Here is a 27231-nt window from a genome sequence, read left to right as displayed (position 1 = left end):
CATGCTGCTGACACGGAGCTCTGCTGCACACTGGGCACAGTGAGGGTGGAGGCCTGGCCTGCCCCAGTTCCAGCTCTCGGGCTGCTGACAGCTGCCTGCCACAGTCACAGGCCAGGGCCCGGCGAGCTCCAGCGTGGGCAGAGAGAGCACAAACGGCGAGAAACAGCGGGCCCGAGCGGGCTGTGTAGCGGAGACATCCATGCCTCCATCCTAAAGATAGGCTGGCAGTGCAGTCCTTCTGGACCCCACACCCCTTTCTCCATCTGATACAGCTACATATGCTGCAGATCGGGGGAAAACACCCATTGGTGAAAACCTTGGATAACTGCTTCCACCTGTAGGTGTACAGATGCTGCCATAACCTGCCAGAGGCACCCTGAGGAGGCCGAGGGCAACCGACAAAGTGATGCTGCTTGCACTCTCCCATCCAGTTACAAGAACTGGCCTCTGCAGGGAGAGCCGACACGCTGTGATGGCAACAATGTTTAGGAAGGCCAGGAAGAGTCCACCCCAGGGAGAGCATACCGGAGGAGTGGGAAGGCCCCGTGCCCTGGGTACTTTCTGGGTCGCACCGCCGGCCTGAAGGTATTGCAGCTTGGTAGTTGTGATCTGCGGAGCTCCAGGGAAAGGCTGTCTCGGTCCCCGGGCTCAGCCCTCCCTGCCAAGCACAGGTGGTGCGGCAGCTGGGGGGACTTAATCTGCGGGGGCTTGGACCGGACCCTCTCCTATCGCTCTGCCCTGTGGCGGTGTGCCGAGGGGAAGGGGACTGGAGGACTGGCTGGCCTTCGTGACATCCCAGGGAAACAACAGAGGGGATAGGCGGCTCTCAGCAGGCCGGGAAGGGGTTTTCTGCCGTCTGCGCCCCTGCCCGCATCCTTGGGCTGCACTCGACTCTCTCGTCCTGCCTTAGGGGTGACTCGAAGAGCGAGCGAGGTGGAAGGTCACCACCAGCATAGAGGGGATGGGAGTCACCTCAGCCCTGTGCCCCGACGTGCTGACCCACAGCACCTGCCGGCCTCCCGCGGACAGCAGTGTCGCGGCGGTGGCGCAGAGTCGCTGAGACCAGAAGTCTCAAAGCCTGGGTGCTTCTGACACTTCCCTCCTGAGGTAGCAGGAGCAGGTCTATCCTCTCCCCCACCCGTAGAGGTTGCAGCTCGGCTCCACTTGCATGGGCGCTTCCCTGTCAGTTCGGTGACTGAGAAAGCTCCGTGTCCCCTCCCTTTTCAGTGCGGCAACCCGGCAGGGCTCTGTGCTCCCATCAGCACAGGCATCAGTGACTGCCCGGGGAGGTACCGCTGCCTGTCTCGCCGCCGGGCTGGCAAGGACTGTTCGGCTTGAAACTGGCCCAACAGAGTGCCAGAGCTCCCTGGAGTCCTGTGAGCGGACCAAGCAGGGGGTGGAGGCTGGAGCCACCGGGGTGCGGGGTGCCGTCAGCTCACCTCTCCGAAGCATGCGCTCCACTCATGACTGGGTGCCCACTCGCGGCCCCTCAGTGGGATCGAGGCAGCTCTGTGAGCTGGCCGGCAGGGTGGTCGGGCTCTTATAAGCGACTTACAGCCATTCTCTTACGACTTAGAAAAAGTCCAAGGCTGAGAGACTTTGAGAAAGTTGGGCAAATTCCTCCCTGTTGTGTAGGGGAGAATGAAGCCGCATGCCTTGACCCCTCCTGAGTGAGCGCACTCGCGGAAGTCGCTACACCTCTGCCTTGTCCTGCTCTGGAGGAAGATGCTGCAGCCCGAGAAATCCTGTCGTTTCTGGTTAATAATGGGCTGATACAGAGTCAAGGCACTGACAAACCGCCTTTCCTCTCGGTAAACGCGCACAGAAACGCCGCAGAAACTGAGAGGCTGTTATGTCCGCCTTAGTGAGGAGGGATGTTCAGAGCTGTTCCCAGGGACAGAACAAATACCTGCTAAGAACCAAACGCGCCACAAGTTGTTGCACAAATGAAGTGATCCTGTACTCGCTAGGACTCTAACACCCTTACTTATGCTAAAGCATGTGACACAGTCTTCAAAATGTGGTAGCTCCAAGTTACCACCTCTTTATTACTTATACAAGCTAATAGGTGAAGTGACTTTTACCTTCTTTACTTGAAGGAGGCACAAAGAAGCAGACAGGTAATTCTGCGCCGTTAATTTTTGTGATGTGATGGGTAGGGAAGGGATAGGTTGACGTAAAAAAATGGGAAGACCGTTTATGAAATCTCGGAGTTTATCTAGTAGTGACCGTTTCAGATCTCATGATTATTTCTTAAGCTGCTACTGCAAATATGTTAGAAAATCTGGCACCTTATCCGCCCGTGTGTGAACCGAAAGAGGGTGATTTGATAACAGACTTTTTTTTTTTTTTTTCTCTCCTGTGACTGACTTGAATTCTTGCCTAAATGTTAGCTTTTGAAATCGAGTGTTTAGTGCGGAGAGAATGAAGCGGTAGCTATCTCTCCCGCTCCTGGGCTCTGCCTTGCTGGGAAGGATCGCACTGAGTGCCGATAGCGGAGTGCGGATTTTTGCCGTCTGCCGCGGTGAAGTTGCGGTAGTGGTGCACTTCTGCTCGTGTGAGGCTTGCCAGGGTTAAGGCTAAAAGTGTCCCGTATACAAAAACGGTCAGAATATTTACAGGTAATTGTGACTGTCAAATACTCCGTTGCGTTGACGAAGCGCAGAGATCTGCGAGCGTTTCGTCTTTCGTGGGGTGGGGAGGCTGCGGGGGTGTGGGGGAGCGGTCCGGACCCGTTCGGCTGGGACACGGGGGTGCCTCTGGCTCCCAGCAAAACGCTGGCCAGGAGGAACTAACCGTGTCACCCCGCAGGGGCGGTGTGACTGAAGGGCTTTTCCCGGGGCAGAAGTGCAGCGGTTCCCGGAGCAGAGTAAGCGAGAGCTGCCGTCCCCGCTGGGGACAAACTCGCTTGATAGATGGTGATTTAGTTGGAGAGATTCCGTGACGGGGAGCAGACGACCACTGCGTCTGCTCTGGTTTTGTAATGGGATTTCAAACGGCGGATACCTTTCACCCGTGCCTTTACAAACGTGAAACTTGTCACGGCAGCGCTCTGGCTGCGCGCAGGCCGGCTGCCCCTCCGGCGGGAGTCTGCTGCCTTGTGTCGCGGAGCGGAGGGTTTTCCCTACACATTTACTGGAGGCTTAGTTAATACAGGCGGTTTGCATACGAAGATGAGAGTGTGTGTTAAGAGGCAAAGTTTGGATTTAGGAGGAAAACGGCACCCTCGTGGCACAGTGCTCGCTAATGAGCACTGCCGTCCTGGGCAAATGAGCACGGCGGGGCTGGGGCTGAGAGCTGCTCGTTGGGAAGCTCATGGGGAGGGCGCTCGGAATAGGCTCTGTCCTCCCAGATCTGTTGGGGTCTTTACTCCCAATCTGGTCTCCGCCGGCCGTAGGAACTTGGAGAGCGCTCGGGAGGCGATGGTGTCCAACGTGGGTGGGTGATGCTGTGCTTCCAGCTCGGAGCCTGGCAGGGTAGAAGGGCTGATATGTTGCTAATTTACCTAAATCGTTATAATTAAAACGATCCGTGCCTCGGGGTATGAGTCCGCAGCCTTACACGGTCGGCATGCCTTGCTGAGCTCCGCCGTCAATCGCCCTCACCATAGGCGAGAGCGCGGTTGGAAGGGAAGAGCGGGCTGTCCCGGCATCCCGCGCCCCGTAGACATGCTTGGGATGTAAAGGCAGGCGCTGGGCTGCCTCCCGGGCCGAGGGGGGCGGCTCGCTGCTGCAACCTTCTCCCGCATTCGTTCACGCCGCAACTCGGGCAGTGCGCGGCAGGCGGGACGCATGTTTCCCACTCAGCGCGGCCACCTCGGGGTGGGAGTGGGGGGCGCAGCCCGGCCCGGGACAAACGGTGCTGGAATGGCCGTGGGCTGCGCTGAAGGAGCAGCTGGTTCTCGGGTGGCGGGTTTCACCTCGGGACTTGTTAGTCATTTCTTTCTTTTTAGTCATTTGTTAGTCATTTCATTCAATTCTAGGGGATTGTCCTTAATTGCAACGGCGGTGGCAAAGCTCTTCCTTCATTTCCAGCTATAAGCTGCTAATTCGAAGGAAAAGAGCCACAGGGCACAAGCGCTTCGGGTCTATGCTCCCCGCTCCTGACAATTTACAAATCTAAACGGAACTATTTCAGAGAAGCCATACAATATCGAAAAGTCTAGCAGGTCTGTTAAGGTGAGGCGGGTCGATGAGCGTGGTATCTCATGGAGGAAATCCCTTGCGGTTAGTACTGCAGCGTGTGATTCCGGGGAAAAGCAACCCGTGGCCAGGGGGAAAGTCAAGATCTGGAGAAGTGTGTGAGGAACACGGGAAAGCGGCAGAACTCAGTGGGCAGCCGGAGGGCAGGAGACAGCCTAGCAGTACCCCAGCGGCCATCCCCCCACTAGGCGCCCAGCCGGCCCGGCCTGCCGGTGAGCCCCGCTCCCTGCGCCCGCCTCGGCCGGCGCTGCGCTGCCTTCTGGGCATCGAAATACGTTGTAGTAACAGCTCCGGCCGACTCATTCCCTTCCCTGTATACGTCTGGCTGTAGAGATTGTCTCTCTATTGTCCACAGCTCGTTCTCCGTACGACCAGCATTAGTGGCAAAAGACTTACTAATAAAACCAGTGAGGGGAAGGATAGAGGCGAGGATAGGTCTGCAGAGGTACTGCTGTCCCGAAACGCTTTGGTTGGAGCTCGGGCGCCTTAAAGACGCTTTTGGTTTGTTGTTTTTAATTTTGCTTATTCCATTGGTACAGCACGAACTAGATGCGTGGACTCCTAAGGGGCTGGAGGCAGGCGGCGGTGCGCAGGGCAGGCAGAGCGGGCTCCCGCGGGGCCGAGGCACTGTGCCGCCGAGCCGGGGGACTCGCCAGGTGCCCCGGCAGCCGCCCGCTTAGGCTTGGGCTGCCGGGTGAAAGCAGCGGCTTGCGGCTGGGAAAGGACGATGGCCGGCGCCGTGCTCCCGCCGGCACTGTCGGCTGGAGGCAGAGCTCCCCCCTCGAAGTGCTGCGGGGAGGGCCGGGCTCCTCCTGCCCTTGCGCTCAGGGACATTTTCGTTTCGTTTTGGCTTCACCTCCTGAACCTGGCTCCGAGCGAGGGATCGCGGTAGTACAGAGAAGTGGGAATCCCTCCTATGGCAGCAAGGTTAGACGGCTTGTCCCTGACAGGGAGAGCTTGATGCCGAAGCTACCCTGCAAAGGCGAGGAGGTGCCCAGCTCCTTGGCTGTCCAGCGCCTTTCCCGGCCCTCGAGGGGAGCGCGAAAAGAGCGCGGCCGGGCAGGAGGTCGGTCCCCAGGCGCTGCCCGCCGCGGGTTTGCCCGTACCACCGCTCTGCCCTGTCGGGCTGCCGGAGCCTCGACGGCACGTGGCGGGCAGGGCGGAGCGGCGCTGCAGGGCCGAGGGTGCAGCGGAGGGTGGCGGCAGGGCCCGCCCGGCCCCGCGGCAGGTGCTGCGCCCTTCCCGCACTGCCGGGGCCGCGGGCGGGCGGGAGCAGCGGCGCCTCGGGCTGCGCCGGCACCGGTGCCCGCGCGATGGCGCTGTGCGAAGGAGAAGGAGCCGAGAAGCGTCGGGCGGGTGGTCCCGGTCCCTAGAAGCGGCCGCGGGCTCAGGTCCCTCCGCGATGAAGCCCGGCTCGAGCGGCGAGACGGGAGCCCTTGCCTGCGGGAACCGCCCGCCCCTTTCCGCCTGCCCCGGCGCCCTGGCGGTGCCTGCTGCGGCCGCCGCCACCGCGGGGGGACCCTGCGCTGCCCCGCCAGTGCTGCGGGGCCGCCCCGCTTCGATCCCGCCGGCCCCTGTGCCGTCGCGGAATCCCGGGATCTCCGCGCTCCGAGGCGGTGCCCGCGGGCGGCGGGCCGGCGTCCCCCGGGACTCAAGTGTGAGGCACCGGGGACCACTCTTCGGCCCCGGCCAAGCGCCCCGTGGGGAGGCTGCCGTCCCGCGGTCGTGGCCCCGGGAAATCACTGGGCGGAAGGTGGAGAAGTAGGAGGCGAGGAAGAGCGCCCGGGGGCCCGGCGGATCCTGCCAGGCACGGCGGGCGGCTCTCGGGCCGGCTGCGCCGGGCCGAGGGCCGCCCCGGCCCGGGGGCCCTCGCCAACCACGCCTGCAGCCGCCCGCCCCTGGAGCCTGTGCGGGCACGGAGCTAAGATCGCTTCCATGCGTTCTGGCTTTAAAAGGGGTAGTTAATGAAAACCAAACCTTTCCAAGGAGGTGTTTTTGTTCAAATTTTTTTTTTTTGGCAATCAACCACTTAAGGCGTCCATGAACTTCAGTAACAAGGAGAGCTGGGCGCTCGGAACGCATCCACTCCTGTTCTCAACAGAGTGGGAGAGCAGAAAATTCTTGTACTGGAGTTCGTGCTAGGAAAAAAATATAGGTTATTATTATTTTTTTTTTAATAACGAGATTGAAGACGGATGAGGAAAGAGATGGGAAATAATCGTCCTTTTTTTTTCCAGTGGAAATAAGGACAACATGTGAAATTCATGCAACGGGGAAAAAAAAAGTGTTTGTAATTTAAAACAGAAAGAAAAGGCTTTTATTGGGAAAAATATGTAAAAGAAAAATAAGCATCATGCTTCATAAAATCTGTCTAAATTAAGTGATGTTTACAAAACAGAAGTTACCCACCATCAAAATTTATACAAACTAGGTTCAGTTTCCTTGTTTCACTAACAAGCCCCTTCGCTTCCGCGTAAAAATTTTCAAATTATTACCGCTTTCGATCTCAATGTTATTTTTTCAAAGAGTATTTTATGTAAACATTCAGATTATAAATACAGAATAAACATATATTTGACCATCCTGATACTCCAGTGAACGCGCAAATGAGAAACCAGCTGCCGGTGGAGAAAAAAACGAAAGCAAGAGAAAGGTGCAGGGGATTCATTGCAAATGAAGCAATCGCTACATATATATTTAAATGTATTTAATTGTATGTATTATTCAAATGCCCTTCTGACTAGTTTAATAATTTAGAATCGATAGTTTTCCTAAAAACTTTATAAAATATTTACACTTAATAAAATATTAATCGATTAACAAGCCGGTCGTACTCTTATAGGAGCTTTACTAAAGTCCTGTAATCGCGCTGTCGCCACACGTCTCCGCTGTTAAGGAAAGGATCACTGACAAAATGTAAATGAAGATCTTCAGACGGTGGTGTTTATAAAATAGCTCATTAATGGGCTTGGATTGAATCTCTCCATCCATCCATCCATCCATCCACATCATCAGATATAATAATAGTAACGAATCAGACAGGGAAGATCCTGGCTAAACCATTGGCATTTTTTTTTCCAGAAGTACTGAAGTCCTAAATCACCAATTCTTCTAACTTTCTGGCCATTGATCCACGGGAATTCGTAGTTCAGCATCAAAGGTAAGAACAAAACATTATTTAATTATTCGATAGCTGGTGGAAAAATGTTAACTTCCACGTAAGAGCTGCTGATGAGCTTTATCAGATTTAGAGGGGGGGAAAAAAGGAGAAAAGTTAGATGGAGTTATTTAAAAAGAAAACCGAGAGTTTTCCAAACTTTGAGGCTCCTTTCTGAGAGGGACTGCGGGAGACCCGGCTGGCGGCAGCCGCTGTCTCTCTGCTCCGCAGCCTGAGTGTTCCCGACACCGGCGCTCGCTCCTCCGAGCGCTCTCGGAGCCCAAGTCCTAGCGGCGGCGGCCCCCCCGCCCCCGGCCTTCGCTGGCCCCCGCATCTTCTCCTGCTCCCCAGACTTCAGCCGGCGGTGGGACCCAGCTCCCACCCGCGTTCACGGCTTGCTGTCCCGGGGCAAGGCGGGCACTTTGGCGGCGGGTCTCCCTGCCCCTGCCGAGGCGGGGAGAGACAAGAGTTCTTCGGCCGACGCGAGGGAAGCCACAGCACTGCTTTTCGGGGCCGGGCCGGAGGTTGGGTGTGGGACGAAGGGATGATTTCTCTTACCCTGCCCAGGGATCCGCTGCTTCTCCCGGCACCGCTTTCAGGGGCGGCCCGGAGCCCACCGGGACACCAGAGCGCTCGGTGGGTTGTCAGTGCCGCCCGCAGGGAGGGAGGGGCGCGGCGGGGTCGGCGGCGGTTGCTCTCCTGCGGGGACCTGACCCTCCTCCCAGTCCCGGGGCAGCACCGGGACGGCTGCGTGCGGGCTCGGGGCAGCCGCTGCTGCCCACCCGGCCGTCCCTGGGCGCTTGTGGGGCGAACGAAACCCTGTCTCCAGGGCTACCCAGTGGCCGTGATGCTCTCACCGGTCCCCGCTCCCACCGTGCCCGGGATGGGGGGGGCTCTGCTCCCCATCAACCCCCCCCGAAGCCCCCTTTTTTTTGACCCTCCGGCGCCACCGTAAAAAGCAGAGCTCTTAAGGGGGCACGGTGGGGAGGGCGGCGCCCCTCCGGGAGCCAGCGGCGGACGGACGGCGGGGGAGGCGGGGTAGGGGGGTGTCAGGGCACTCGAGGTGCCCGCTGCCACCCCCTCCTCCCCCGCCGCCCGTCCGCCACCCGCCCCCGAGCTAGAGGGGATTCCCTCGGTCCACCTTAACGCGGGTCTCGCTCCGCCGCCGGGCGGGGAGGGCTCGGCGGCGGGGCCGCCGCTCATTCCCCCGCGCCCCCCGGGCCGGGCAGGGGGCGCTGCGGGCCCTCGGGGCGCCCGCCGGGCATGGCCCCCGCTCGGGGACGCGCCCGCGCCGCCGCCGGCCCCGGGGAGCGGCGCGGTGCACCTTGCATCGGAGACAGAGGGGACTGCCTGCATGCCTGCCTGCCGGGTGACCGCTCGCCTCCTGGCACCGGTGAGGGGCTCGATCCCGCCCCGCTGTGACTTCCCGCCCCCGCTGGCTGCACTTCGGTAGCGCTGTCATACCCTACCCGGAGCTCAGCTATTAAATAATTCAGCGGCGGCAGCAGCAGCGCTTCCCTGCCCGCTTGCCACCTCCTCCCGGTCCCCGCCATCAATTATTCAGGACCACCCCGGTAACTGCCTGGAGCCGGGCGCGGAGAGCAGGGCGGCGGCGGAGCCCTACGTGGGGCCGCCTGGAGGAAGCGCGACCGGCCCGCGGGGCTGCAGGACCCGCCGCACCGCCAAAAGTTACTGTCGCCTCGCCCCGGCGGGGAGCGGCTGTGGGAGGGTCCCCGCCGCCGCTCGGCTCCCGGGGGAACGAGGGAGGGTGGCAGGAGGTGGCGAGGCCGCACCGGCTGCGTCGGACCGACCCCGGCGCCGGGACTGAATGTCGGTGGCAGCTTTGCTCCTCCTCGGTCGGTCCGGTGTCCCCAACTCCGGCTTCCCCACTATCCCCCCCGCCCGCCCTTCCCCTTCTTCTCCCGGCTCCTCCTCCTCTCCTTCCACCTCGGCCCTCCCCCAGCCCGACTGCCCCTGTCCTTGCGCCTTTCTGCCCTGGATCTCTCCTGTCGCCACCGCCTCGTCCTGCCACGCTTCCCCTTCCCCACCCAGCCCGCCCTACGCCCTCCCTTCGCGCGGCACCGCGCTCCCTTTTCGCGTGCGAGATGTATTATTTATTTATTGATGTTTAATTTCCTGCCAGGTGGGTCTCTGCCTCCCACCCCTGCGCGCAGCGGGGCCGGGGCTCCGCGGGGCGGGCCGGGCCGGGAGGAGGTGGGCTGCTGCGCGCCCGTCTGCGCCCGATCCCGAGATAGCACTGAGACTTGATTTTTGCGGGGGGGGCGGGGAGGGGGAGGGGTGTCGGAGGCGAGGAGGGGTGGCGATGTTTGGGATGCACAGCCCTGGGACGGGAACGCCGCGCAGACAGACAGGCAGACACACATACACAGGCGTGCACACTCACCAAACCCGAAACCAAGGACAACCCCAAAAAGGACTCACTTTGCCTCGATGACTCAACGCAGCTAATAATCGTTTCTCCACTCTCTGTGGCGAGTCCCTCCTGCCGCTGCTGTCGCTGGCAGAGGAGGGAGCGATTGAAAGTCACACACCGGGGGCCGCCGCCGCCGCTTCCCCACGCCGCCAGGCACTCGCCGCCGCCGCGGAGCCCGGGAGAGCGGCGCTCCCTCTTCTCCTCCCCCCATCTCCCCCCGTATTGATTTTCTCCGCTGAAGGTGTGAGAAGTCGTCTCCTTCTCCCCTCTTCTCCGCGCCGCAGCCGGCGGCCCCGCGGCTCCCCGCCCCCTCGTCCCGACCTCCCCGCTCCGCTCCGCTCGCCACCCGGGACCCTCCGGGAAGGGGCTCTGCCCCTGTCGCCCCGCGGGCAGCCACCCCGGCCCCGCCGCCCCGGCACCCTCGGAGGAGGGCGAGGAGGGGGCTGGGGGTGGGGGGAAGGAGTAGAAGGGAAGAACGCGGCGTGAGAGGAGGAAACAAGAAAACTTTCCACCCTGGATTCTCTACTTCTGATCCATGGACAGAGCCCAACTCAGCCAACTTACAGACAGGCTATAAGCAGTAAGTACAGCGGCAGCTCTCTGGAGCCGCTCGCTAGAGGCTTCCTCACCAGCAGCCGGCTACTCCGTGGCTGCACAGCTGGCGCGGGGGGGCCGTGCCAGCGGGGCCGTCTGGACTGGCAGCCTCTTCTCGCGGCCCCCGGGGGCGGGCCGGGGCCGCTGCCGGACCCGGGACGCAGCACCTGGCTGCGGCGGTCGGGGTTGCTCCTGCCCGCCGGCCACGATGGGCACTGGGGCACAGCGCTGCCCTCGCCCGCGGCAGGTTGGGGCCGGGCGGGTGAGGCGAAGCGCTCGCTTCCAGCGGGACCGGCTCCGGCGGCGGGAGCGGGGCGGCATCGCGCCCGGCTTGGCTGAGCCGGGCCGCCCAGGGGAAGCGCTGCGGGGGCCCGGGCGGGCGAGCGAGGCCCGGTGCCGGGCGGCGGCGCAGGCCGGCGGCCACTGAAGCGCCCCTTGTTTCTCTCACCCCTAGGTCCGTGCTCCTTCTACTGCGACCTGCCAGCGGGAGCCGCGTCTCCGAGCATGGAGCGGAGGAGCGAGAGCCCCTGCCTGCGGGACAGCCCCGACAGAGGCAGCGGCAGCCCCGATGTCAAAGGGCCCCCCCCCGGGAAAGTGGCCAGGCTGGAGCAGAACGGCAGCCCTATGGGCACCCGCGGGAGGCCCAACGGCGCCGTCAGCAAGCCCGTGGGAGGTAACCGTGCGGCCGCGCTCACGGCGGCCCCGCCGGCTGGGACGTGCGGGGCGGCGGGGCCGGGGCAGCGTGTGGCGAGCAGGTCGGCAGGGGCGGCGGGACCGGCAGGTCCGTGCGGCAGCTTTCCTTGGAAAGCCTTTGGCTGCGCGGCACCGCTGCGGTGGAGGGGGTCCATGGGAGGGCTCGGACCGGGTGTGCGGAGCGCAACCCTCCCGCGTTAGGAGGGCCGCCTGCCGAAAGAGGCAACCCCGGACCGGGCGGCACAAAGGGCCAGGCCTGATCCTGTCGGAGGGTAACGGGCTGGGAGCGTGTCCTGCGCTCGGCGCTTCCTTCGTGCTGATCGCCCCGGGGCAGCCGCGGGCATCCCCCTGCCCCACCGGCGGTCCCGGAGGGCACGGCGGGGAGAGGGCATGGCTTTCGGGTTAGGTGCGGGCAGCCCGGCTGCCCTCACGGGTGCGGGTGACACGGGTTAGGTGTGTTACACCCGGTGTCACAGAGCGGAGAATGGAGTCTGCAGGGTGGGAAAAACGGCAGCGTTTATGTTTGCATTTAGGGATTTTATTTTTCTTTCAGTAAGTAGCATTTTGCAGCGGTTGTTGTAAAAGAGGACAGGGCAAAGCGTGTGCGAGCTTCAGCACATATATTCATGTGCTGAATATACTCAGCAAATGTATTGAAATTAGTTTTTCAGCTTTCCTGCAATTCTCTAGAATACTTAATCTTTTGTAATTTTCTATCAAGTTGCTGCTCAGTTTTGTATTTAGAGCATGTTTAAGCGACGCTCGTGGCTGCTTTTCCCCCCCTTTTGTTCCAAGCAGATAAACTTTCCAGTCACTTCTCCTAAATGCTCTCTTTTTTCCTCTTAATTCTGATGCGGTCATGTTTAACCCAGTGCAGCCTCGTGTCAGGAAAAATATATTTAAAAATCTTGAAATTAGCCAGATGTTGTAAGCAGAATAATGCAGGAAAGGCCACAAAGTTTACCTTTACCTAAAAAAAAAAAAAAAAGAAAAGAAGAGAAATGTCTGTATTTGTGTTTTAAAATGAGCAGGCTAGTAACACACAATTGTAGTTGTTTATACACAAAGAGTTTGTGTAAATGGCATTTTAAGAGATACTTTGATACAGTCGTCACATGACTCTCTATTACGTGAGGTTTATTTAGCGATTTTACCATTAGATGCCTGTTTTAGACCTCTTTGGCTCAATAGGCTTCCTAATTGCTGAAGTTTGCTAAGGAGCTGCATATTTTATTATAAAAACGTAGGATTCATTTATATACCTAATGAAGGGTAAGATAGCTCACCATTTTTTTCTGTTTCTTGAATGACTATGTATCTATTTTTTAAACCTTCTCTGTATTCTTCCAATGTATGGAAAAAGAAGAAGCAGCTTTGCAGTGAAAGACTTGTAGTACTATTCCACTTACAAATCAGGGGAGAAATAATTTGTTAAGTAATTATAAAAATGAACTAGCTAATCATATAAAAAGTAATATATGTAGTTTTGGATGCCTTTCTTGAGACTCAGGTATTATAGCTGCTTGATTTTAAAGACTGTTTGAACAAAGCTGAAATTATTTTCCTTGTGGCATTTATAGAAATATACTTTTAAAGAATATTTTTTAATGTTTTGGAATAGATATGTTGCTTTCTAGTGGCAACTGTGTTATCCAAGAGAAATTCAGTGGCTTTTATAGTTATATCGGTGGCTCAGTGTGAATCTGGCCTGTTAAGCTATAGAAGATTTCTTCTACTCCAGAAAGAGACTTTCATTTCTGAAAGCAAACTTTTAAGAGCTTAAGTTTTCATTCATTAGTCTTCAGCTCATTTATAAAGATGTTTTCGACTGGAGTGTAAAAGTCTGGGGGGATAAGAAAAGCAGGACTAATTTATTTTCTTTTTCTTTGCTAGTGTTCTTTAAACAGTCTCAATCTCTTTGCATTTAGGCTGTTCATAATAAAGGTTATTCATTGTTCCTTACTGATACCGAAAGCAAGAAGAAAATTATTCTTGTCTGAATACCTATCTAGGTTCTATAATACTCAATACTAAATTAGTTAAGGCAGATTTTTTTTAATAAGATAATGGTGCTGTTTAAAATTGATTTATTTTTTTTTCTCCTGGAAATACTCTCACAATAAATCAACATAGCTAATTTCCAGATATTTTGCCTTCTGCTGTTTTTAAAGTTTGATGATTAAGAACTGGTGTGACCAAGTGTTCTTCTCCTGAATGCAGATCACACCTGTTTTGGGTATTTTTGGAAGTCTGTATCTTTGCAGTGATCGTTGTGGCGTTAGTAATTTTTTCACTTGAATTGTGAAATACAGCTGTAGATGTCTGTGGGAAAGATTACTTTTAATATACTGGCAAATTAGTATAAAACTTCTTCCAAATATATATTAATAAAGGCTCTCCTTGTATTGTGTGTAGAATTTGACAAAAAGGAAACTATTGAAAGTCGTAGTGAAATGACATCTAAGGCTTCAATTGTTAGACTTTCAGTTTATTCTTATTTCTCAGGCCTTAAAAAGTGCTAATATTTATTGAATGTGAATTTCACTTGGGACAGAAATGGAAATACTTTACTGAAAACTAGAGACGACTTTAGTTTTTGTTCTATTTTTAGTTCTATACAGTGTATCTAAAGGTTTTGGAAGCAGAGACAAATGCTAGCAATTCTTTTTCTCATCTCATTTTGGGCCTTAGATATGTAAATGCTGAAATTCCTTCTTATTTGTCAGGTGGCTTTTTGGTGTAATAATATCTGTTTCAGAAGTTAATTCCTGAGAGCAGAGCAATAAGCTCTAAACTAACTGGTGCTATGATGAGCCTGATGACCTTTGGTAACCAGTTTTATAATCGTAGTGTTTGCTGCATTTATTCTTCTAGTGACTTCCCTGAGAAATAGAGAAATACTATAGTGCTGTAGGTGTTTCTAGCTTTTTCTTTGGTTTTGTGAGTGAAAAAGCATTTTTAAATAAGCCTTTGTAGTGCAGACAGAAAATCAGTTGTTCTCATGAGAAATTTTGTCTTATGACTCTCCTGTTTTTTTTATTCCTAACATGAATGTTCTTAATTCAAAGGGCCATTACAGCAGCTATAATAAACTAGTGAAGGTCACTAAAAAGATAAACGAGGTCTTAAAGGTTGTGTTTAATAGAGGGTTTAAAAGTTTTGGTACTGTTTACAATGTTGTTAGTGTCAGTCCAATGTGTTAGGGTTCGGTTTTGGTTTGCTTGACTAACCCAGTGCTTTCTAAAAGGTTTCAACAGTTACCTAAACTGTCTGTTTTAAAACCTGTATGCAATAAAGCACAGGTGCTCAAATTTTCAGGAGACGCAGGTTTAGAAAGGTCCCTGGGAAAAAAAGGCCAATATCGCTTTAAAAAACATATGAAGTCTGTGAGAGAGTTTAGAGCAAGCAAGAGCACTATGGTGTTGACAGCTTTATATCCCTGTTGGGTAACATTCACTTACTAGAATTGGCGTCTCCTCTCAGTTGGTAATTCACTCCATAAGGATTAAAAAAAAAAAAAAAAGGGATGATTAATGACGAGGAAACTTATATTTACAAAATTGTTGATTGCAGTTCAGGAACCTGTTTGTGTAAGACTGGATGTGCATATATATATATGTATGTGCTGATTTTGAGGAGTGTAGAAAATAAGCGTCAAAAACCTCTGAATGCAACTTAAAATGCCAATATGCAGAATGAGCTGTTCTGAAGTTTGGTTTTGCTGAAATAGAAATCTAGAACCAAAATACAGCCAAGGGAATGTGTTCAAATTTGGAGCAGGAAATGATTGCAAAACATTTTCTGGTTTAATGAGTTTGACGCAGTCTGATAGTAATATGTTCTTATTCCTTTAACTGTTAAAAACTGTGATTCAATTTACAGAATATTAATGGAAGGGAAAGCTTTCAGGCAATTCAAACCAATGTGTATGATTGGGATGTTAATCAGTAGCTGTGGTTACTGTGCTCGTACAAAGTCAGATGTACCAGAAATGTGGATGCAGTGACTCTTCGGAGCGCTGCTGCTAATTGCTGTGAGCCCCCTGAAGTTGTGATATATCACGGTCGTGTGTGCTTAGGTGTAGTTAGAAATCAGTTTTAATATATCTCTGAGGTGACAGAAACACTGACTGAGAACGGCTAAAGAGCTGTTCGTCAAAATCCATTCTGCTGTATTTCTGCAAAAATATTGAAGAGTTTGTGCTGGCTTTTATATCTTTTACAAGGATTTAAAGTACTTTACTAGAGAGAAAATCCACTTCTGTGCCGACAGAAGAGCACAGCTTGATCAAATTTGCTCCTCTGCTCTAAATGGTTAGTTGACACTGAGCTCTAAATGGCACTCTGAATAGAGTAAGGAAGCATGTTTTTCTTGTCCTTAGAAACTGAGTGAAGTGAAAGGTTAAGTTTTAGATTCCTGCCCAGATCCTAGATGAAGAATATCTTCCTGCTGCCTGAGAGAAGTATGTAGCTATTTGAAAGAATTAAGCGCATCAAGATACAGAAGCGTGAAAGCCGCAAAGCCTTGTTAGCTCAGGAACCAGCAGTGTGTATATATTTTGTTTTATCCGGGGCAGAATAGTTGGAAAACCTTGCTTTGTACTTTGATATAATTCAGTAGGGATTAGGAAGAAATGCAAAATCTTGGATTTTACATGTTTCTGATACATAATGATGAAGAGAGCTCTAATTCAGCAGAAACAGCAAGAAAAGCAAGACGGTGATTTCTTTTTCAGGACTGATGGTTAAAAATGAGTTTCTGGTCTTTTTGCTGATTTCCACCCCTCTCTCCCTTTTCCAATCAGATCATGTCATGTAAATGGAATAAACAGAACACCCTTCACTCCTGAAGGGTCAGGCAGTGTATCAGCTGTATTTTTGCTGAGGTAGAAAAATAGTCTTTCTTTATGTGTTTTCAGTACTTGGTCTGTTATTAAAATAAAGACACAGTTGGTTAAAATATATGTGCAATTGAACATATGCATTAAACAGAATATAGGGTATCCACCCATTCAGTGACCTAGACATAATTTGATGTTTAGAGTAATTTTGGAACTCTTAAGTTGCATCTGCAGAAAGCCACCGACAATTTTGAATTCAAGATTTAAGATTAGCGGTACTAAGACTTTTTTTTTTGCCCTGCAACAGTTCCTAAATGTTTCAAGTCATCTCCGCGCTTCCTCCCCGCCCCACACCCATGGCCATGTTAGTTAACTGCATGCTGTTGTTCTCATCATGAACCAAAGGAAAGGAAAAGAGACCAACATCTTTGGAATAGTCCATGTTAATTCTCTGTTCTCCTCCCTTCCTTTATAAATTGAGTTCTGCCTTTTCTTAGTTTCACTGGTATAGAACATAGTATATTTATTGTCATTTATTTATAGGGCAATTCTTTGAAAACTCGAGGTGAGTTTGTCAGTTACTCGCAGAATTATTTTTATACCTAAAGAAGATGACAAATTCGTATTAAAAACTATAAAGATGCCAATCAGAAAACATATTCTCGAGGAATTAAATAGCGACACATTTCCCCCTCAGAATTTAGATGAAGAATTTGGACATTGAAGGAAAGCAAACAGTATTAGACTTTCATTGTTATGAATAACCATCTAAAGGTGAAGTTTGAAGATTCCTTTCCAAAATAATTAATTTTATGGAGTCTTTATGTTCTATTTAAATACTTTGCTGAATATTTTATCTAGATTTAAAAGTAGAAAAAAACTGACATAATGTAATTGTGATCAAGTCATCATTTCAGCAGACAGCTATGTCCTATTGAAACTTTCTGGTTTGTAGCACAGACATTCAGATGATAAAATTTATTTTAAAATTTCTTTAAATTAGTACTTTAATTTAGTACTCTTGATGGAGATGCTAGCCTAAATATTTTTTTTTTGCAGTTACTTTCTATTATTGCTGTTTTCTTTAAAGCTGTCTGTGTGGAATAGGAAGAAAAAGGGCCACAACAGTCATTTGGAGCTTAAGGAAAGTACTTGAACCAGTATGATTTTTGTCACTCCCATTGACACAGAACATGGTAGTACAATATGGCATCTAAGATGTTGTAAAATGAAGAGAGCTTTATTGCAGTCATGTATTTATATTCACCAAACATCTGTGTGACCTGTTTAAGAAAATACTTATTTTTGTGGTTGAGCAGTCCCCAACCTGCTTTTAAATCTTATTTTTAAACTTTTCAAAATAACTGAAAATCTGCAAAACTTGGGAAGACTTTCTTTTGAATCCCAAATTGCAAGGCATAGCTAAGTTAGGCCTTTAATTACTGCCCCTCATAATTTAGTTAAATTAGTAACTACTGCTGTGTTTTTAGGATTAAAGGCCCGGTTTTTCAAGGTATAAAGTATTACCAAGTCCCTTTGAATTGATACGATGGGGGTTTGTTCAAGATAACCTGTGCCTGATTCAGGCTCTCTAACTACTGAACAAGTGTGCTCTCCTTTTGAAGCTCAAAGTGGTTTTGAAACAAGCCCGCTGTGTTGAACAAGGAACCGATGCCCTTTCTAGCTTTGGGGGGAAAAAAAAAAGTCTTGTGGTAATTGGTTCCTACTGTACAAAATGTCCTGGGTCAGATGTGTTGGTCCCCACGGTGGCATGTGCCACTAATGCAGATGTAAGAAATAGTCACGGCAGACAAAAGGCAGCTGAGTGATAGCTTTTGAGAAATGTTTTCTAGCCTCTAGCCATACTAAAAAAAAAAATTGCCCTCCAACAAGCTTTGTACTTGTTGCAGAACGTTCAGCAGCAGCTTCTCTGCTGCGGGGCTATACACAAATGAGTTTGCATTGATTAGTGGTATGGGAGACAGAAAATACGCTCTGCCGTTTAATTTGGGGGCAGTTGTTAGCCCATCTAGCTGAGGCTCTCGTGGCAATTCACAAGTGTTGGCTGCTTTAATATGTGATGCAATCGCAGCCATCAAGTCATGTTGTCCATATTGCCACAGTTCTGCAGTTAGGAGTTATTTTTTTCATCCAGAGTTCCTGCGCTTTGTACGAAAAGCACGTACTGCAGCTGTCGAGTGTACTTTGTCCCTGTATTAATTTGCATTGATCCAGATATTGGTAAGGGGAAAAATATTTCATATTTCCAACGCTGTTTCCTTTATTTTAGGGAACTTTAAAAAAAACTTGATACGATATTTTTAGTTGGTTTTCTTTCATTTTAAATTTATGTAGTAACTCTGCTGGTATCCCCTAGATTTACAAATATACAAGATGTTGACATTTGTCTACTAGTAATTTAAGACTGCTGACATTGAGAAACCCGTATAAAAAATATTTCAAAGGTGGGGAGGATTGTTTGTTTGGTTAGTTTTTTGTTTTGATTTGTTGGTTTTTTTGAAGTTAATTCTTACTCTCATTTTTAAAGATGTGAACGTCGATGTTGCTAATATCTGAGGACTTAGATAAAACCTCCTTCCAGGGGTCACTTCTACTTGCAATAAGGCTACACGAATAATTTACGGATTGATTAAAAAATGAAATGTGAGCCATGCGTTGCTGTTGTCCTAAACTGAATGCTAGGGCAGAAATAGTGTGTCTGAACTCAAGATATATTTTAAATTTCCTATCAAATGACTATTGATGTTTCATGCAGCAACGTTAGGAAAAAGAGAAGGTTGTCACTATTTGTAGAAGCTGTATGAAGGGAACAGAAAGATCTTGAAGAAAAGAGACAGGTAGCTCTAGATAAGAGTTTAAGCTTGTGACTTGTGTTTTAAATAGAAAATTTTCTGGCTGATAGTAAAAACGTTCAGTCATTTTGCTCTAACTGATGTCACTGTATCAGAGAGACATGCAATATTAAACGACTTGAGCACAACGGTACCTTGTTAGTAGCAATGTCAAAAAGGTAAAGAAGCTCAGAAAAAGTTAAATAAAAATAATCGGTCAGACTATATTTTATATGAAGCTGCAGCATCTCTTGAGATAACCACATGCCCACTGCAATTTCAGAGTGAGGTAGAAATGTCTCCCACTTAAATGTGCTCCCACTTTACTTGTTCCCCAAAGACACGCGGAGATGAAAAGACACACTACTGACAGCAAATCTTTTCAAAGATAGTAAATCTGGCAAGAAACGTTGCGAGAGGAGTTTCTTATGTCAGAAACACGGTTTGTATTGCTGCATACAGCCACAAGGTTACTTCCTCTCTTTCCCAGCCGTACCATTCTATTTGTATAATGTTGAGAAGCGGCTGGATTGGTCTGTCTTTACTTGTGTATCACCAGCACCACTTCATTCTTGAGAAGTTGCTGACACTGTCAGCGTTTGGACAGAAACTTCAAATAAGTGAGGAAACTCACATATAGAAGTATTTACCATCCTGGTAATCTAAACTTACAGAGAGTATTTTGTCATAAATTTAATGGACAGGCATATATTGGAAATGAAGCATGTCATTTTCAAAACTATAACCAGACTATTTTTTGAGAGTAATATAAATTCATATTTTGAGCATATTTTAGTTTATATGCATTTCCATTATTTATATATTAAAATTAGATGTGCACAATTTCCAGCCTTATTATTTTGAATGGTTATTAAGAAATGTAGTTATAAAATATGAGTTATACAATACTTTGGAGTAAAAGGTGATTTTCATAATGTCTTTTCCCAACTTACAAATAAATTCTTTGCCATAACACAAACATGTTAGCAGAGCAACATGATAGATGTCTCTTTAAGTATCGTAGTAAAAGAAAATGACTTGTGTTCTGGGGCTGTGGATAGTTTATGTTGTTTTGGACCCATTTCCCAAGCAGTGATCGAAAACAGATTACAATAACAATTATACAGTCAGAAGATGCAATATCCATTTCTGTTTTAATTGAGTGAAAGAATAATAAAAACATCATTAAGAAAAATGAGGTGGACCTGTCATACACTCTACCAAGTTTTTAGACTTAGAGAAAATGCAGAGTAACAGAAGTGTGGGCTTTTTTTTTTTTATTATTTTCCTTTTTTTAAGTAGAGTTTGTTGCTCAAGCTAGAAGTCTGGATAGTAGATTTCATACGGGCTCCTATGAGCAAGTATGCAGTAAGTAGGTGTACTGCTTGACAGTAATGCTCTAGTTAGGCATTATCTGAGTGTCTGGGTCTGGTGTAGTGACGACTGTGTTGAGCCTTCCTGATTACATAAATATGATCACAGTGTCATACTGACCTGCTGTTTAGATGAGCTTGGAGAATGCCGTGGACAGGTAGAAAGCAGTAAAAATTACTACTTTTCAAAATAAAAAGCTGTGCTACTTTATGATGGTTTTCTCTTGTTTGTTTGTTTTGGGTTTTTTTGGGTTGTTGGGGGGGGGATTTTTTTTTTTTTTTTTCATATTTTTTTTGCCTCTCTTTTTTCATATGGTTTCTGTGGACATGAATGCCACTGAGCGTACTTGATCTCTTAGGCTGTTGCTACCTGGGACTGACTCTTCTATGACCCTTTAGTTACCTGAGCACCTCAGCCTTCAGACTAAAGACCCCTTGCTGGGTGGCCGTGCACCTTTGTGCCTCTGGCAGAGGGGTTTGGCCGGAGTTGAAGGCCCGAGGCTGAGGGATCCTGACTGTCCATTTTCTCCAAAGTGAGTCCTCATGCTGTGAGCAGACATGTCCTTTCCACTGTGCCATACATGGAAAGAGATATTCTCTCTACAGTAGCCTTGGCTCTAGCCTTGTATCATACAGCTTTATAAATCAACATTTGGAATGGCATCTGAAAGTGAACTGGGAGCCAGTTCAGTCTTTGGAGTGCAGATGTAATCTGCTTTCTTTGGCTAACACCTCTCAGTTAGCACATGCATTTGCTCACTGTATCTGATTCTCGGGTGTATCTCTGTGTACGTAATAATGTACCAGTTCAGCTGGTTGAGCCCCAAAAACTGACACAGTTGCTGACTGTGAATCCATACATGGTATGTCTGTCTGTAGGTAGGTCTTTTCCACCCTAACCCCAAAATGTCACTAACTGGATGAAGTGTACCGGGCACACCTGAGAAGGAGAATTTACCTGTTAACTCTTGTTCCTTGACCTCATGACCTGTTTGATAAAGATCTGGTAATTAAAAACTGTTAGATTAATGTGACATTCTGGCTGATAAAAGTAAATATTCCTAAAAGAGTAGCATTCAAACCCATAGTTTTCAAACGTGTGATCTCATCTTTCGGAAATGTAGATTGTTCCTCCCACAACTCTTGATCTTCTGTTCTTGAAAAAGAAAGAATACAAGAGAATGCCACTCAGAAGTGGAAGATTGGAGCTGTAAGTAAAGGCCAAGCCCCAGATGCCGGTTCCTGATCTGTAATGGGTAGTAGGTGCAGGCTGTCTGAAGACTCTGTGTTGACTGATGAAAAGGGAGGCACAGGGGGAAGTTGGCTGCTTTCTAGAGAACAGAATGGCTTCTACTCTTTCTTGGTTGTGATTATCACCTCTGTTGAATTTCCTGCCGAAGATCTGATGATTTCTGTGGTCTCCTTCTACCAGAAAAATACCATCTAGTAATGATATTGCTGCAGCAGCAGCCTTACGTCTTGCTGAAAGTGCAGCAGGATGAATAACTCCATGAGTAACCACTGAGTTTGGTATTTACTCAGAGAGAGAGTTTAATGTGGCTCGTCCTCTTGCGTGTGTACTTGTAACTTTTGCCCGTAATCAGTTCTGCCATATCTGTTGACACTGTCACTTAGAAATGAGGTTTTATACTGCTGCCAGTATCTATTAGACACGAGGGAAGGAAGCAGTGATTACAGCAGTTGCAGATCGACTCACCTTGTCTCCCTGCTGGAGCCTGCAATTGGGTTTGAAGGCAGAGGTGTAGTTATGTTAGATTCCCTGTCAGACAATTATCTGGGAAGATGAAGGAGGGGTGATACAATTCCTTCTTTTTCTTGGCAGGGGATGGTTCACAGAGGGTTGGACATCAAGGAGAAAACAACTTGCTGGTGGGTCCCAGTGGAGACCCCAAAATAGGCCCAAGTGGGGTGTGCAGCACTTTTTCAGACATAAAACCTCAAACCAGCTACGAAAGCTTTTCTGTTGCATTCCAGGGGACTTATCCCAGTACCAGAAGACTAGTTAATACAACCTTCATTAAAATGCTTTTGCTAGAAGATGTTTTTTTTTCTTTAAAAATTACATAACGTGGTGGCATCTGCTAGCACCACCAAATTTAAGGGCTTATTAGCGGTTTCAGTTTTCAGCGTTTAAAAATGTTGGTCATTAAAATTAATTTTGGGTGGAACTTGGCATAGAGAGTCTTACCCCTTAGGCGAGTTTTGCTATATTGTCAAGAGAAAAACAACAAAAAGTAGTCCCCCAAACTCAAAACCCCTCACAAACCCTAAACTAATTTTTAAGTTACAGAAACCAAAACCTAAAACTTACAGGACATTATTTGCTTTAGATGAATTTTTTTTTTAAGTCAGTTTAATTTGGAAATGTTTGTTACACTGGTTTTGAGTGAAATAAGTATATTTTCCATTAATTCATATTATGAAGTATGACTGTGGGGTACTTTTTCTTCTTTTTTAACTGGGAAACAAGTTGAAAAAACTGAGCCTTTATTTAGGAAAAACATAGCTATAGTGTCTTCACCTTTGCCTTTTGATGTGAATAGTTGGACTTGAGGATTTTTTTTTGCCAGCCTAACTGATTGTATGATTCTGTTCCGTATCTTGGAAGGCTGGTGTGTGGTTCTGGTGGAGTGTGTGGTGCTGGTACCCCACAGGTGTTCCTGCGTGCTGGGAGGTGCTGGCTGGCTCCAGAGAGCTGAGCTGTTTGTGCTGCCTTCTCACTTAGCCTCCCTCAAAACCGTGTTTTGAGGTCTGGGTTGTCATCGCTTTCATGTTTGGCTCACTTAGATGGGGAGGTGGAAGTGCTTTGTTGTGCTGTTTAATTTCTCTGGCCTCCTGGCTGCCCCATCTGTGGCTGTCCTTGGGCTAACCCCGGTGGGGCTGCTCCCGTTCTTGCTCTTTGGATCCAACCGGTGTCACAGATTTGAAGGTTGGCTTAAGTTGGTGCAACTAGTTTAGTAAAGGGGGTTAGTTACCAGAAGTAGCTGATCCACTTGGACTAACAAAAGGCCTCATCTCCCGTGAGTAACACTTCTGTCCCAGGCACACATCAGGAGAGGCAGCGATAGAGGTAAATGCTTTGTATCCTTCTCTTTCTCGTGCTCTGAATATGGCTTTTCTTTTATATCGTCTTTTGAGAAACTCAAGTATTATCAAATCAAGTTATGAGTTTCATAATATGTTTCCGTGGTGGGATAGTGGCCTGAAATACTTTGTGTTAAGCAAGTAAGGCTGTTATTTCAGCTAGGAGAGGGATTCTTTGGCTAGTTAAGCTGTCAGAAACGGGACATCTGCAGAGACGGTAGTGACTTATTTATAAGACTTCCTGAGATCTGGGATAGCTGTGATGGCTGGGAGACTGAAGCCACAGAAAGGTCTGGAAGCTGAAGAAGGATGTAAATAATATCTTGTGGTTTGCATTCGCCATTGGCTAAAATATAATATGTAGAAATGCATTTCCTGCCTACAGATTTATTGAATATGTAAAGCCAGAACAAATAACTGAGGAGGAGGAGAAAGATATTGTCCTTAGTCTTACTTCCTCTGGCCCTCCTAAGAAGAAAAATTCTGCAATGTAATGTTATTTAACGTGATTTTGTTTCTTTGGCAAACATTGTATTAAAATCATCTGTGGACTGAGCTTTTCTTTACCAAATTGCATCCTGGAACAAATTATTTGCAGCGGGCTTATAAACCCATGAAGAGTAGGAGTTTAACAGCATCGCATTACTGGTTATATGCAAAATCAGATATCTCTCATTTTGTCTAGAACACACTGGAGGGCAGAGGATTAGCAGAAAGTTTTTAAACAAAAACCTTTTGCTGTAAGGAGGTATTTGCTGCTTTTGTTTTGCGTAGGATTGTACAGTTGCAAAGATCCTGATACGCTCTCCTGTACGTGACAGAGATTTCCCGCTGGCCGCCTGTCAGTGTGCGCACACAGCTTTCTTCACGTGGTTCCGAGTGGTTAGTGACAAACAACTGCAAAGTCATTCCTCCAGTCCCCATTAAAAAAGATTTACAGTGGGAGAATTCTCAGCTTCATAATGAGACTGTTGTAAGCTGGTGCTTGATACATAAAAAGCTGAAACACAGTCCATTTACCCAAACCAAGCATTTATTGTAAATAAGTTAAGTGCCAATAGCTTATATTCTGTCCAATTTAATTATATTCATAATTTATGGGGTAACTTGAAAGTGAGCCTTAATGGACATTCTTAACACTTGCTGAAATGTGTGAGCTCTGTCTCTTCCACCTCATCGCTGAATTGCGCCGGCATGGGCTGAACCTGGCATCTACTTCAAGTCAGATCCTTCTCGAGTGTCAATAGTCATGTGTGTGTGGCACTGTGGAAATGGTACGGTTGTGCCTGTTCAGCTTGTCTCCTGCATCTGCAGCCCTCAGTTGGACTCTGCAGGATTTTCTGGGGAAGATCTCACATCACCACCAGCTACAGCAATGCTGTGATTTAAATGAAAGTGGTGGTGAGACCGGAACAAACTCCTTTTTTTCAAATACTATTTGATGTCTTTCCTCTTAGAAAAAAGCCCAACCAACCAGACAAAAAACCCCATTTTGGAATGCAGTTGATCTTTTCCAATTATGAATTTATCTTCTCTTGTTACGTGTGATCTCAAACGTCTTTTCCAACTACAATGATTCTGTGATTCAATGTTTGTTCAGCTAGTTGAGTCTTGAGTAGAAAACTCCTGGTTATTATCGTGAACACTAGGTTTAAATTTCTGATCACTTCAGTATTTGCAGTTTACACCATTCTGAAGTGACCCACTGAAGCTTTAAATCTTCCCTTTTAATATCCTTTCCTTTTTTTTTTCTTTTTTTTTTCTTTAACTTTAGTGTTAAGTTTTTCAGAAAGGAAATTATGGATTTATGTTGCACTAGGATGCATGATGGCATCTTTGCTGCAGAAATTCAGGTATTTCTGTAACTGAAAGCTGTCAAACTTAATTGGTTTCTGCCTTTTCAATTAGAGCTGCAGTACGTGAAACGGAGAACTGGCAAACCTCTCCTGTGCCGCACGGATGCCGATTTCTGCCTTTTAAAACAGTTTTCTCATTTTAGGTTCATTTTTCAAATTTGTTTTTTAAAAAAAGGGAAAGACAGCTAAACACCAGATTGGTTTATGTAAGGTCAGCTCTATTGCAGTGCAAAGGGAAATAAATAAGTGGACTACTTTCCCTTCACTGCCTTTGCTGGGTAAAGGTCTCTCTCCTAAAGAAAAAAACAGAAGCAGATTAGGTTTAGGAAATCTTGTAGTTTGATTCCTTCCTGTGGTTACTGCCAGTTGTGGAAGCATGCTTCATTGTTAAATTTATGGGATCTTTATCTAGATAATTTCCTCAAGACAATCCATTCTTTGCTGGTTGGGCTTCCTAGTCTCTGTCACAGAGTAAGGGTCTGATCTTAGAAGTTCAGCTGAAGCTGCTTGTAATTCAGTGTTTTGAGATGTACATAGGAATAAATATTTGTGGAAGCTGCTCTTGCTGTTACCCAGATTTCTTTTTTTCTTTTCTTTATTTTTTTTTTTCTTTTCTCTTCTGTATTGGAAAGACCAGCTTAGAGAACGGCCCACGTTACAGTCTCTGCTAGGGAAAACGTTTTCTGCTTACAGTAATGAAGAGTAGTTTCAGTAGTTTATGAATTTTCAAGAAGATGTCCCGGTTTCTGAATGAAAAACCATAGAAATTTGCTTTGTCTTCATGGGAGATTACTCTGTGTGTGTGTGTGTCTATGTTCTGTTTAAAAAAACAAAACAAAACAATAAAAAAGCACCAACAAACAAAACCTAAAAATCCAAAGCACAACAGCAACAACAAAAACTTTATTTTCCACTTTCTTCATTTGATAAAAATCTCTCCACTGTAGAATGATTTCCTTTGGGTTTGACACCACCATTTGATCTCAGTTTTTAATAATTTTGGTGGGTTTCACTCCCAGAAGAAAACATGCTTGTGCTGTGAAGTATTCCCACTAGAAATCTGGGAAGTCTTAAAACCTCATGTTACTCAGGGCAAAGAACTGGCTTCTTTATTAATTCCCTGCTAGACAAGCCCTGTACAGTAAATCTTACCATAACACCATGCTGTTAAAATTAATCAAGCTGATGTTTGGAAATTGTTCAAATTATATTAAATTAAATAACACCTAGACGGGGCTCAAAACTGTGCTGATGGAAAGAGATTTTAATCTAAAAAGACAAATTTTATTGGTGCCTCTTCTTGTTGGTTGATCTTAATTTTACACTTATTAGGACATGCAAGCACCGCTCCCTATGTAATGGCTGGAGAGGTGGGTGGCAGAAAGAATAACTTGCTCCTCAATTTTCTGTGTCCTTTTCTTCTTTGCTTTGGTTACCAAGTCTATGATGGTTATGTGAACAATACATAGGAGTTCAGTGCCAATAATATTGTATTTATTACTCATTTAAAACATGTACTGGACCAAGTATGATTTGCAAATTAACAAAAGAAACAGTGCAGGAGACTTCTTAATATCTGTTTTCTCTCATCCTTCTAGCTGGGCATTAGAAATTTGCAGCTTTTACTCGTAAGTCTTAAAAATGAAAATGGTTTCCAGGGAGCTCTATGACTGCAGTTTGATAATACTTTTCACTGGCTTTAAGGTTGTTTTTGGAAAAATGAATGCTTTATGCAGCAGAGTGTCCCAGGTTTTCACTTCTTGAATGAATTATCTATTTCTCTTTCCTTCATTTTAAAGAACTGATTGCTCCCCAGTGAAATAAAACTACAGATTAAAATGGGCAAGGAGGAGAAAATGTGCATTTGGACACCAGTCTCTTTGATAAATATTTAATTTTTCTTGATTTCTCTGCCCCTTAGAAGAGTCTCAGCAGAAAATGCAACTGTTTACAAAGTCTTCTCTGTACACTGCAGCTTTTCTGTGAAAGCAGCAGTGGAGCTTAAATATTTTCTCTGATTTGTTTTAAATATATATGTTATGCAAGTGTTCTGGTGACTACTAACCATTCTGTTCTTCTGGGTCATAGTGGGAACAGTTTTTCACTGGTCTTTTTCGTGGGTTAG

At 47.8% G+C, this 27231-nt stretch overlaps 1 protein-coding gene across 3 annotated transcripts in view; it reads left to right on the top strand.

The window, feature by feature from the left end:
- SATB2 (SATB homeobox 2) overlaps positions 1 to 27231 on the top strand; it is a 218956-nt gene that overhangs the window by 78333 nt on the left and 113392 nt on the right. The window contains exons 6-7 of one of the 3 annotated variants that reach the window (XM_027891284.1): positions 7284 to 7362; positions 10842 to 11060. In XM_027891284.1, coding sequence (XP_027747085.1) covers positions 10892 to 11060 — 169 coding nt within the window. In that variant the 5' untranslated portion in view covers positions 7284 to 7362; positions 10842 to 10891. Of the gene's footprint in view, positions 1 to 7283; positions 7363 to 10841; positions 11061 to 11352; positions 11633 to 27231 lie in introns of those variants that run through there. The other 2 variants (XM_027891285.1, XM_027891286.1) reach the window with 2 other exon arrangements.

Source organism: Empidonax traillii, unplaced genomic scaffold (assembly GCF_003031625.1).
Source record: "Empidonax traillii isolate 1590-97213 ecotype Southwest subspecies unplaced genomic scaffold, ASM303162v1 scaffold317:size617950, whole genome shotgun sequence".
Taxonomy (NCBI): Eukaryota; Metazoa; Chordata; class Aves; order Passeriformes; family Tyrannidae; genus Empidonax; species Empidonax traillii.
This window is presented reverse-complemented; position numbering and strand designations above follow the sequence as displayed.